The sequence below is a fragment of the Sarcophilus harrisii genome, chromosome 3, assembly GCF_902635505.1.
Source record: "Sarcophilus harrisii chromosome 3, mSarHar1.11, whole genome shotgun sequence".
In the NCBI taxonomy this organism is placed as follows: Eukaryota; Metazoa; Chordata; class Mammalia; order Dasyuromorphia; family Dasyuridae; genus Sarcophilus; species Sarcophilus harrisii.
In genome coordinates this window covers 584709832-584723166 of record NC_045428.1, presented here as the reverse complement: position 1 = coordinate 584723166, position 13335 = coordinate 584709832, and the positions used below count along the sequence as shown (strand labels likewise).

General features: G+C 40.9%; 1 protein-coding gene across 4 annotated transcripts in view; it reads right to left on the bottom strand.

Moving 5' to 3' along the window:
* The window catches only part of MORN1 (MORN repeat containing 1), a 213603-nt gene that overhangs the window by 199473 nt on the left and 795 nt on the right, over positions 1-13335 (bottom strand). For 3 of the 4 annotated variants that reach the window (XM_031962999.1, XM_031963001.1, XM_031963002.1), the window contains exons 2-4: positions 5267-5338; positions 4276-4374; positions 2883-2993 (exon numbers count right to left, since the gene is read on the bottom strand). In XM_031962999.1, the coding sequence (XP_031818859.1) occupies positions 2883-2993; positions 4276-4374; positions 5267-5338 (282 nt within the window). Of the gene's footprint in view, positions 1-2882; positions 2994-4275; positions 4375-5266; positions 5339-7473; positions 8698-13335 lie in introns of those variants that run through there. The other variant, XM_031963000.1, reaches the window with a different exon arrangement.

Below are 13335 nucleotides of genomic sequence, written 5' to 3'. Positions count from 1 at the left end.
GTCTTTTCTCTTTTTTGACAAAATATAAACTCTGTAGTGCTGTGGGTAGTTTTATTACCTTTTAACCGAAAGGTTAACCAAATATGATTATTGAAAATCATAGTTTTTGATTGTGGGGCCTATCAGTAACAATAATCAAAGCACCATTCTAGCAGTTTGTATGGGAAATTGGATTTTGCATCTACATTAGGAATTTTTATAAAGTATAGATAAATTGATCATTCTTTATGATTTTATCATCTGAGGGTTTATCTGTGATGTTTTAAATATCAGAATTTGTAATAAAGTTTTATTTTAAATCAGTTGTTATGTAACTGAAAGTGATGAAGAAGCATTTGGATTTAATTTGGCATCTTTAAAAAATAGATAATCCCTTGGAGTGTAAATTAAACAAAATGGGAAATGAAATTGATTTGCAGGACTAATGGAGTATCAATGAGGTATTGAGGTCTCCATACACTGGAATTAGACCCTCAGGGACCAGCTCATAGGACAGATCATTGAGTCATAAAGGGAATTTTTTTTCTTTTCTGTGTTGGAAGACCTCAACAAGTAAGTCTAGCTGTAAATAATGAAAAACAAGTTCAGTCAATTAATGAGCATTTATTAAACTTAGCTAGGACTTATGTTATGCAGCTGAGGCCAAAAGACCAGGGAGGAAGTTAATCAAATAGTCCAGGTGAAGGATGATAAGGGTGTGAATTAAGGTTATGGAAGTCTGAGTAAGAGAGGGGAATCTATATGAGAGATGTTGTAAAGGTAGAAATGACAATATTTAGCAAAGGTTGAATATGCATGGTGAGAATAAGGAGTTGAGAATAACAATAATAATAGTATTTGTCTAGTGCTTTAAGATTTGCAAATCATTTTACAAATATTGTCTCATTTGATCCTCAACAGAACTCTGGAATTTTTTTTATTATCCCCATTTTTCAGATGAGGAAAGAGAAGCTAAGGGGGATCACACAGTCAGCAGGTCTCAGATCCATCAGATTTCCAGTCAAATCTTCCTAGTTCCAAGCCCAGAGCTCTAGGCACTGCACCCCCCAGGAATACAAGGTTGAGGCTCTGTGACTGGGTGATTGGTGCCATCTTTGATCTTTTCAAGAAATTAAGAAAAAGAAGATGACAGGGAAAGGCAAATGAATTTTGTTTTAGACACATATAGACATATGCCTATAACATATTCAGGTCAAGAGTTCAAGATTTTCAAGAGAGAGCCTAGGGAGAGATAGATATAGATATAGATATAAAATGTGTTCTCTTCTGAGATATATAGAGATAGATATATAGATAGCTTTAGCTATAGATATATAGATAGCAAACTATAAAGAGAGATATAGTGATATACATACCTATACATATACACACACACACACACACACACAGTGATATCCACCATCTATCTACAAATTATCTGCATCAAAATGATAATGGTCCCCATAAGTACAGGTGGGATCATCAATTGAGATAGTTCAGAAAGGACCCAGGACAGAGCTTTGAGAGACTCCCACTAGTAATTAAGAGTGACCAGCACTCTTAAAGAACCAGCAGAGAAGATTCAGAAGGAGCAATTGGACAGATGGGAGGAGACTAAGGAGAGAGCAGTGTCTTAAAACCCAGAGTATCCAAGAGGAAAAGGTGATCAAGAATGTCCACTATAGAGGGGTGGGCCAAGAAGAATGAGAATTAGGAAAGACTATAAGAAAAATAAAGACAGGTTGGTCCACTTTAGGAAAGAAAAACAAGTCATCATTGTCTTTCAGCCAGAGATCCTTAACTGGAACTTATATTTTTGTAAATTGTTATTAAAATTTTTATCACTGTTTCATTCAGAGTTGAAGTAGTTTCCTGTGTCTTTTGCAATGAACAAGGCTTCTCTCTCATATTTGGTTATGACTTTTTTTGTTTTTAGCCTGTAACATACCAGAAGGGGAAGTTTTGAGTGTCTTACCAGAATGTGATCATTGGAAACTCAACAAACTACATATGACTCATCGGGGTGGGTGACTTTCAGAAAAAAGATCTAAACACAAAGGTACAGGGGGAAGTATATATGGAAATCTTGTTAGCTATTGATTGTTGTCCTTTGTTTTTGAAGAGGCCCAAAATGATAACACTAGTTAAGAGTTGAGTCAGGATGTGTTTGACTGGCTTATCAGACCAATATGAGCTCAGAAAAGTCAACGAAGTGAATCTTTTTGCAAAAATGCTTAAAAATTTTTTGAGCTGAACAAAGGATACTTAAGTTGACAATCACATTTGGGTTTAAAATGAAATATGCCTAAATCGACAAATCTGCTTCAAACAAATAGCTGTATGACTATAGACAAGTAATTTAATCTCTCAGAATCCCAAGAAACTCTCTAAAACCAGGACACAGAGGAGTGGCCAATCTACTTGGGTGGAGGAACTCCACACACCAGAGGGTTCCCCATATTGACAAAACCCAGACACAGCCAAAAAGTCAAGAACAATGGAAAGATGGTCATTCATTCATTCAGCGATCTCTGATTTATCAGGAAAATCAACATAAGCAAGCATACATTTGCAAATGAGCTTTTATCCCCAGGCTGCAGATCCTGATCTGAGAGGAGGCTGAATCAGCCTAAATCCCAGACTTTGGGCAACATTGGGCACAGGCATTCCCAACTGTCTGATGGATATTGAGATAATCAAAGAAGGCACCAATTCCTTCCACTGTGTTTAAAAGTCTGAACATGTAAATCACCCAGAGCAACTTGTGTCCCAACCAGATTCTGCCCAAAAAGTCAGAAATCTTTGGAGATGGAGAACAACAAAACATTTCCTCGAGGCTGCATTCAGCAATGAGCATTTTCCAGACAATTATGAATAATGATTATACTTTAACAAAAACACACCTTCTCTCATTCCTTGGTAAAATTCCCCTTCATATTTTCCACCCTCTTTGTATATCATTACTCCGTGACCATGAAGTTCACCTAAAACAAACTGCCCAGAATAGATGTTTCCTGGAATTAGATAAAAGAGCAAAAAGATATTTTCAGATTCATCATTTAAAAATTTTTTTACATATATTTTATATATATATTCACATATATATGAATTCAAATGTATTCATTCATTCATAATATATAATTCATTCATAAAATATATACTTCATTCATGCAATTCATTCATAATATATATTATAGTTATATATAATATAAATTGTATATAATATATATGTAATATATATTATATAAATTTTTAATATCCCAAGTGCTGTAACAATGAAATTCCTACCGACCAATGGTTATCAATATTGAAAGTGTTGGAATTAATCACCGATGTCTCTTTTTTTAAAATTACCAACTCTGTGTAATGAATGGGGGATTTAGGTCTTTGAAAACTAATGAATCATAATCCATGTTCTCTGAGATTGAGAAAACTAAAGGCCCTTACATGATGTTAGTTCTAGATTCAAAAGAAAACCCTGCTCCTTCCATATTTCAAGTATAGGAAGTACTTTAATGTCCTGTTCTCCCAACCCCATTTGTGTGTGTGTGGGTGTGGGTGTGCATATACAGTCCTGTTGATTTTCTGTATTTGTGCCTAGAAATGCTAAGTGGCCCTAGAAGGACCACTCTCTCATTGGAGACACAGTATGGATGCAGATCAATCACAGAACACCTGGTCTGCTTTGTATTTGCTAGGGAACAGATATCAAAACTCTAGCTTTAAGAATTTTTTTTATTAAACCCAGCAAATCCACTCCTCTTATGCTAGGGTTCCTGATTGTGCAGAGCTCATATTCCTGATATAGAGTTGATGCTGTCAGTTTTCTGTTCTTCCTCCCTCACTTCCTTATAGATGAAATGTGTCTTTAATAGCTTAAAAGGGGGTAGGGGGGGGGTGGGGGAGGGAGAAAGAATAAGTGTTTTCTTTCACCACAAACTGAGCTAAGGAAATCCAGTTTGCCAACGGGGCTATAACTTCTGGGGTCTGCTGTAGCATCCAGCACAGAGGTAAGCATCAAGACAGTCAATAGCGTCTTATTGAGTTGAATGGAATCAAACAGCATGTGAGAGCCTCAACAGCCTTAGTTCACAGAACATTTACTGAACCTCTCAAGGGTTTTTTGCTTGTATGTATGCATGGGGTTCCTTGTAGAATGCAGTCACTGCAGAGGATCCTTTATCTCAAGTTAGGGAAAGAAAATCCCTTCTGGGCCCTTCAAAAGCCAGGGATATATTTGCAATATAAATGTTTTACAAAATTTAACAAACAAAACAAACTCCAAAGAAAGCTGACCTGACGATGACCAGTATCGCTGTCCCATTCCAATGATCTCACCATCTACAAATTCGCCATCATAGTAACTTCCATCCTTAAACAACAATTTTCCATGACCTGATGAAATGATAATACTTCACAATTATTTCATATTTTTAAGGTTTGCAAAGTGATTAACATATATTATTGTAATTCAAATTCCAGCTTAGTAAAATATGAAAATCTTTTAGTGATAATAATACATCTTTAAGTTGGTAAATACTCAGGTTTCAGAGCTGAGAATTTGGTCTCAAGATCTGTTGGTTCCTTTATCTGGGCCCACCATACAAAGGCATCAAGTGACCTTTGAAAGTCACTGGAATACAGAGCAGTCTGCAGAGAACATTGCTGTCTAGATACTTCTACAATGCTAACCAAAATATTATTAAGCATTTGAATATCATCGTGTCTCAGTCAAATGTGTATGGTGATGATAAAGGCATTAGAATGCAATTAATATTTAGCTTAAAATCCTTCAAGAACCTCTGGAGTCCTAGAAATGCCCTCAGAATATATATTTGATAACCGTTATCTCTCAGTACAAGGACAAAGTGAACACATGTTCAGTAGCCACAGTAATATTAAGATCGAATAAAGAAAAAAATGATTAAAAATGTCCTTCATCCAGGTAAAGCTTTGAGAAAACAAATTGTGACAAGATAAGTCAAATTGAAATTGAGCAGAAATGGTGATATTCTGTACAATCTCAGAAAGGACACATAGGTCCGACTCGTTGAGAAGAATGCCAATTACTAAACATCCTGCAAATATCTCTGATGGACTTTTACACACGATCTCTCATCTTCCAGCTTCCTGGGTTACCATTTTACAGAACGGCTCCAAGGCCCGGGAGTTGCCCTCAGTTTTTAGAAGATTTGGCCAACACTTTGGAAGCTGTTTTTTCATTTTTATTAGACTAAGAATGGGGGTTTCATTCTCTGCTGACAATGACCGCATCTCTTGTTCTTACCATGTTTCTTCCCATCTTTCCATTCTCCTTCATATCGAAAGAAAGTATTTGGATACAGATAGTGCCCATAACCTGAAGACAGAAGAGAGGCCAGATGTATCTCCACCCAAGTCGATGAGCCTCTGTTGCAGACGAGCTGTGGACGTGAAGCCCCCAGGGCCCTTGGCCTTTGCCCTGGAGTTTATGTTCTCCTCTCTAGGTCCCCTCCCAGGTGCACTGACCAACTTTCATCTCATCACCAGGCTGCCACTGGAAGCACCGTCCGGCCTGGGGCAGCCTCCCTCACTTCCTTTTTGGGGCACTAACCTCTTCAAGCTTTCCCTTCTGGGGGCAGAGATCGGCTCCCTCTCTCTTTCCGCCCAGCTTTGCCCCCCAGCTTCCTCTGGGCACTGTCTTTTCCCATTAAACTGCCCTCTTGGCCTGCCACAGACAAGCTGTGCTTGGTGAGTGTTCCTTAGCTCCATCCCCTTAGCTATTGGTCAGTGAGCTCCTCTCAGTGGGCACCCCCAAACTTCTGAGCCGGATCTCTTCCTTTTTCTCCGCTCAGATACTAATCTCATTGGTTCCCCCAGGTTCAATCCCTGTCTCTATCTTCCAGACTCGTACATTTGGGCCCTGTGCCCCAGGCTTGAGAAGCCGCAGGTGCCAGAGCATATAGAGCACGAGGTTCTAAGTTCGAATCTGGCCTCAGATATGTTCTGCTGGGGACTCAGGGGAGTCCTGTCACCCTATCTGCCTCTGTCTCCTCATCTGTGAAATGGGCTAGAAAAGGACATTACCAACCACCCCTAGGTCTCTGCCAAGAAACCCCAAACACTGTTACAATGTGTCACTGAACTACAAACTGGGGCAAACAGGGGCCAAGGGCCTCTAGCTGCAAGTGTCTAAAGGCAGACTGGACTCACCAAGCCAGGTCTTCCAGGCCTGAAGCTTTCTCCACTGAGCCGCCCCACTGCCCCCCATCTCCAGCGCCAGCTCCATTCCAATCCCCCTCTCCTCCCCATGAGATGCCTGGACTGTGTGCTGAGCTGCTCTCCACTCTAAGTGCCTATTATGTCCTCTGACCCTTCCCAGCTGGGCCACCCTGGCCAAATCACTTCAGTCTGTCTGCCTCAGTTTCCTCATCTGTAAAATGGGCTGGAAAAGGACATGGCCAACTATCTCTGCCAAGAAAACTCCCCCAGGGGTCACAGAGAGTTGAACATGACTAAGTGAACAGGCCTTAGTCTCCTGAGTTCCACTCCCCACTCTGCCAGCTCTTCAGCGGGTGTTTCAAACTGGCTGTACCTTAAGTCTAAAATATAATTCATTGTCCACCTCCAACCAGCTCCTCCTCCCTACCTCCAATGTCCCCAGTCTCCCTCACTTGCAAAAAATTTGTGAGAACCAGCCCCATCCCTCAAATCTCCCAGGTTTGCAACCTTAGATTAGGGTAGACTCTTCACGCGTATCCAGGCATTTGTCAAATCTTATTTCTCTCTCCCATAGAATCAACTACATGGAAATGTCCACTAGCTTAAACATTTGAAAGGTGGAAGGACTGACTAAACTAGCTAAGTTGTTCCAGGAGGAAAGCGTTGCTAGGCTACAAGAGGTTACAAAGCTCCTTCTCTGGGGTGAGCTATCTCTATCTTTATGTTGTCATTTAACACCTTCAGTGACCATATGAAAAACACACTCCACATTACTAATTGCAAAAGAAATTAAGTTTCTTGCAAGTTAAAGCAGTTCTAAGATTCCACCTTATCCCTTCAATTAAAAAAAAAGGTAAAGATGGAAAATGATGTGTTGAGAGGGACTTTGAGAGGGCAGACATGTTAAACAACTGCTAGTATTGCTGTGAAGTGGCTGATCAATTCTGGAAAGCAATTTAGAAATGGAGCTAAAAAAAATCTCTCAACTCTACCTACCCCTTCTGAGCTAGCTATACCACTAAGGGCATATACCCAAAGGCATCAAAGACATAATGAAAGGAACCAGAGGCACCAAAAATGCTTCTAGAAACACAACTGGTTATAATCAATAGCCAGAAAGAAAGAGGATTCCTATCCATTGATAAATGGTGAAACCAAATGGGGTATAAAATATTACAGAATATTCATGTATCTTAAGACATGACAAATGGGATGGATTCTCAGAAACCTGAAAAGACCGAAGTAAGCAGGGCCATAACATGCAAGGGAACATAACATTGTGAAAGCAAATACCTTGGGAGACTCCACATGACAAAAGAAGAAGCGTGCTTCCCACTTGGCAGGATGGGATATGGTAGAGGTACATGAGACATAAAGCTTCAGACACAGCAAGTGTAGGAATAATCGATTTTGGTTACTGCCCTTGTTTAATTTGGGGAAGGGGCAGGAAAGAAATAAAGTACAACTCCGGCTCTGGGGTTACTTTCCCAAAGCCCCATTCTCGATGGCAGTCTAGATTCCCTCAAGGGCAGCTGGCTGGTTTTCCTCTCAGAATTCTAGGGGCTACTCGAAGCGGTTAGGGATGTATTTTTGTGCCGTAGTTCATGTCGATGTCAACATGAGGATCCCAACAATATGCTTCCCTCCAGTGACTATCAGTTGATATCAGTAAGCCAACCAGACTTAATTAGCCTTTAGGAGGGGATACTGACTAAGATAGCAAATTAAGAACCTCTGCTGGTATAAAACCTTCTACTCATGCTGGGGACTCTCTCTCCCACAAGGCAACTCAGAGTCCTGGGGAGAGTAGGCTCAAACTTAAGAGCATATGATCCAGCAAAGTGGGTCACTCACAGCTCCTTCAAGTCTTTTGCTGGAATTCCTCTTCTCCCCTCCGTGGTGCACTTAAGAAGTTTCTCATTGACATGGCATAGTTTTCTCCTGGAGGCTCAGTATTCTCTGAAGCTGCAAGCTTGTGTGGGAATGAAGATCTTGCTTTTTGTTTTAGCTTTTGACAGCACAGAAAACAGATAAAGCAGCTTGATATCACTTGGGATTCAAACAGTTGTAGAATTGATTTTACTGCATGTCAAAGTTTTGCATATAAGCACTGTTTTTCCTTGCAATTTTAGGTTGAATTAAAAAACATTATTAAATTGGCAATAAAATCTAACTTCCAATGTCATTCAGTATTTGATGACAATGATTGATAGTGGTCCTTGTTCAGAAAAGTTTCAATCTTGCCCCTGAACTAAAAAAAAATTGCAATGAAACTTTTTTCTTCTTTTCTTGTTGAAAAGATAGAAATGTACAAGTGATAAAAATTACAGTATAATAACTAACTTGCTAAAAATACTTCTAACTTATAATGGCATCACAATAAGATGTAATGCATGCACAGTGGGGGAGGTAATGAGAGGACCACTCCATTGTTTATACTTAGACAAAAGGTCTAAGAATGAGTCCCAATAAACCTCTATTTATAGATACTGAAATTGGAATTTCATATAATTTTCAAGTGTCATGAAATTTTCTTTTGATTTTTTTTCAGCCATTAAAAAATGTAAAAACCATTTTTAGCTCACAGGCCATACCAAAAAAAAAAACAAAAAAAAAAAAAACAGGTAGTGGGTTGGATTTGGCCTACAGGTTATATAGTTTGCCAACTCCTACTCCAGAAGGAAGTAGAATATGGAAAATATGTCAAACTTAAAGATGTGTTGTCCATATGTTTTTTCCAGAGAGCTGGTTGTTAAGCATTTACCAGCATGCATCACTACACACACTTCACCCAAAAGGGTGACAGGCAGAACCTAGCCCTGGCATAGAGCCTCAATTCTAGAACTGAAGCCAGAGAGATAAATAAATCAATGAAAACATTGTTATAAAACTAAGCTCCCCCAAACAGAAAGGGTAACAACATAACATCTTCAAGCAAAAACTCACAGGGGAAAAAGGACTTTATGAATACCTAGTAGAAATAAAGAACAGTTTTAAAATGAAATAAAAACTCTGGAGAAAAGAACTGAAAGGAAAATAAATGGCTTAGAAGAAAAAAAGTAAACCTTCCCTCAGAAATAGTCTCTGCAATTAGGGTATTCCAAGCAGACTACCAATGATTTTATATGACAGGAAGAAATATTAGGAAAAAAATCAAAAGACTGAAAAAAATGGATGAAAATGCAAGATACCCAATATCAAAAACTATTGACCTGAAGAACATTCAAGTTAAAAAGATAACAGGCAGTGATGGGGAGGGATAAGAATAAGAGGAAGGATAATATAAGACAAGTGTCATAAGCAAATAGTGTTTTGAAAGGAGGAGATTTCAAAACGGGAATTGAAAAGGGAAAGAAAGAGAGGGCTAAGAAGAGAAAGGCAGATTATTAGAATCTAATAGTGTCCCTTAGATTGCCTCATAGACAATTGAAAAATAGTTATAATGTGCTAATAATAGAATGGAAGAATATTGTGCTCTAAGATCTGACAAAAAAAAATTTTGGAGACTTCTTGGTAGTATGAACTGAAACAAAATGAAATGAGCAGATCAAGACAAACAATTTATACCAAGATATCAAAAATTGGAAATAACAATTTTGAAAGACTTGGGAATTATAATCAATGCAATGACAATTCTCATCTCCAAAGGACCTATGGTGAAGCATGCTACTTCGCATTGCAAGGAGATGAAAACCAGGAGCAGAACGAAACCTATTTTGGGACATTTTGCTTAACTTTATTAGAAGTTTTTTTCCCTCTTTGACCCAGCAGTGCCATCACTAGGTCTGTATCCCAAAGAAATCATAAGGAAGGACAAGAACCCACATGTGTAAAAACGTTTGCAGCAGCTCTTTTTGTGGTAGCAAGGAATTAGAAAAGGAGTGGAGGATGCCTGTCAATTGGGGAATGGCTGAATAAGCTGTGGTACATGAAGAATATTATTGTTCTGTAAAAAATGATGAACAAGCTGATTATAGAAAGGCCTGGAAAGATTTCCATGAACTGATGGTGAGCAAAACAAGAAGAACCAGGAATCCATTGTACACAATAGCAAAAATGTGCGATGATCAATTATCAAGACTTGGTTCTTCTCAGTGGTTCAGTGATATAAAGCAATTCCAATAGACTTGACAGAAAATGACATCTGCATCCAGAAAAAGATCTAAGGAGACTGAATATAAAGCAATCTTTTTTCTTTTCCTGTTTTTTCTCTCTCTCATGGTTTTTCCCTTTTGCTCTGATTTTTCTCTCCCAACATGATTCATAAAGCAATGTGTATTAAAAAACAAAACAAAACAAATAAACTTACTACAATAAAAAAAGAAAAAAAAAAGATTTCCCCCCCCTTCATTCTTCCTCTTTATTTTTTAATGGAGTGAGGGGAGTGGAGTTGAGGGGGATTGGAGTTAGAAAGAAAGATGTCAAAATTCCATGATGACATATTTTTAAATTCACAGAAAAGAACTGAAGGAAGCTTAGGCAAAAGAAAATAGTTCTAAAAGTGGCATGCTCAATTTAGTATCATTATTATAATCTGTATATTAATTATCACATTATATAATATACTGTTATAATCATAGTATAACATATCACATTGAAATCATATTATTAGAATATATAATAATTGTAATATATAATATATGGTAATTATATGATATATAATATGATTTGACAACAATACAATATATATAATATTGTAATAATGTGTGGTTATATTGTTGATATAATGATAATGTAACAATATAATATACAGCACCTATAATTTTTGGCACAAGTAGTATGAAATGAAGATTTGTGGTTTCACATAGGATTTTCTTTTTTGTTATGCTACATGCATAGAAATGTTTTTTTTTGATAAGTTCAAAAATTTAAAAAACTAAAATTTTTTTTTCATTTTTTCAAAAGAAGCAATCTATAATACAAATTTACAGCTTCATACAGAATCCTCTTTTTCTATCCTTTGTATTTTGAAATGTTCATGTTTGTTAATGTTTGTCAAGTTCATAAAAAACAAAAAAAATTTTGAGAAAAAAGACAGCTGAATATCAGGCTTCTGAGGGTGAAAAGGAAGATGAGACACAGCTAGGGACACTTTGTTTTTTTAATTTTCTTTTTTTCCTGAGGCAATTGGTGTTAAGTGACTTCCCAAGGTCATCCAGCTAGAAAGTATTAAGTGTCTGAAGTCACATTTGAACTCAGATCTTCCTAACTTCAGGACCAGTGCTCTATCCACTCTGCCATCTAACTGCTGGGCCACTTTGTTTTAACACAACACAACTTCATACCTAACAAACCTCCTTAAAAAGTACACCATAGATTGCTGATGATTATCAAAAAGGATAATTTTTTGTCCTTTAGTTTTGATGATAAGATGCTAATATTGACCACTGTATCTGATCGGTATCTGGGATGTTTTCCTTTGCTGTTCCATAAAGACTATATTGTTGGAAGTCATTGTGCAGATTGTCCTTGGGGCTCTTATTGTTGATGGTAGCACATGACCTCTTAGGCTCCTTTGCTTTATTGATCCTACGACCTTTATCTAAGCAAAAAAGGGAAAAGAAGAAATAGGCGAGCAATCCCATGGCACCTTAGGATGGGCTCAGGTCAGCAGCCAAGCAAGGCTCTCAGCTGTTTCCACTCACTTTTTTCCCCTTTCTGTTCTGTAACCAACCTTGCCAGGCCACACAAAGCTTATTCTCTCTACTCCCAAGATACAAAGCAGGGGTGCAAAGGTGAAGGAAGAAGGGGAGGGAGTGGTCTCTGGATTCTCCCCTACGACAGTGCAGTTCCTTGGCTAGGAATCAGGGTGCTGGATCCCCTGCCCCCTTGACCAGAGGATGGCTTTGGGAATTTTGAGAGCTCAGAAGATTGGAGGACTTTACAAGGGGGTCCCTGGAACACAATGTTTTCACTGGGGAGGGAGGACGCAAGCAGCTTCAGGACTCTGCGGAGCCTCGGACGGAGCTCCCCATGTCAGTGGGACACCTCTTCAGTGCCCCACGGAGGGGAGAGAAGGAGAGTCAGCAGCAGACTTGCAGGAGCTGGGAGTGCCGGATCCTGTGCTCTGAGCCTGAGCCCCCTCCCCCAGGACTGGGCAGCCTTGTGGCAGGAGAGTGGGATGCTTTACACAGGCCGAGGTCCTTCCTTGCTACCTCGGTCAGGACCCACCCCGACAGGCTAATTAAGTCTGGTTGGCTAATGGGTGTCAACTGATAGTCCTCCTCGGTCACCAGCGTGCACTAAGCACCTGCCGGGTACCGGGCACCGTTAGCGACGCCTCTGCTGCCCCGGAGCGGACAATGAGGGACTAGCCAGATCCCACAAGCACATCCGGTAATCCCGGAGGGGGGCACCCGCGGCGGGCTGGGGGTGGGGGGGCCCTGCATAAACTGGGTTTGTTTCGTCTCAAAGTGGGGGGCGGCGCTGAAAGGCAGAGAAGAGCCGAGAAAGACGCTGCCAGGGGAGATGGGAGGCCAGCGGGGGGCCGGCGGCCCCGGTCCGGAGTCCGAGCAGGGGACTGAGGGGCGCAAACTGCACACCACCAAGGGCCCGGGTGGGAAGGGTTCTATATGGCACCAAGAGGACGGATAGGGGTCTGGGGGCCATGAAGGGGAGGGGCCTGGGAGCTACAGGAGCGGGGCTCTGGGGCGCTGCGGGAGGGTCTGGGAGCTAGGAAGGGAGGAGTCTGGGGGCCATGAAGGGGAGGGGCCTGGGAGCTATAGGAGCGGGGCTCTGGGGCGCTGCGGGAGGGTCTGGGAGCTAGGAAGGGAGGGGTCTGGGGGCCATGAAGGGGAGGGGCCTGGGAGCTATAGGAGCGGGGCTCTGGGGCGCTGCGGGAGGGTCTGGGAGCTAGGAAGGGAGGGGTCTGGGGGCCATGAAGGGGAGGGGCCTGGGAGCTATAGGAGCGGGGCTCTGGGGCGCTGCGGGAGGGTCTGGGAGCTAGGAAGGGAGGGGTCTGGGGGCCATGAAGGGGAGGGGCCTGGGAGCTATAGGAGCGGGGCTCTGGGGCGCTGCGGGAGGGTCTGGGAGCTAGGAAGGGAGGGGTCTGGGGGCCATGAAGGGGAGGGGCCTGGGAGCTATAGGAGCGGGGCTCTGGGGCGCTGCGGGAGGGTCTGGGAGCTAGGAAGGGAGGGGTCTGGGGGCCATGAAGGG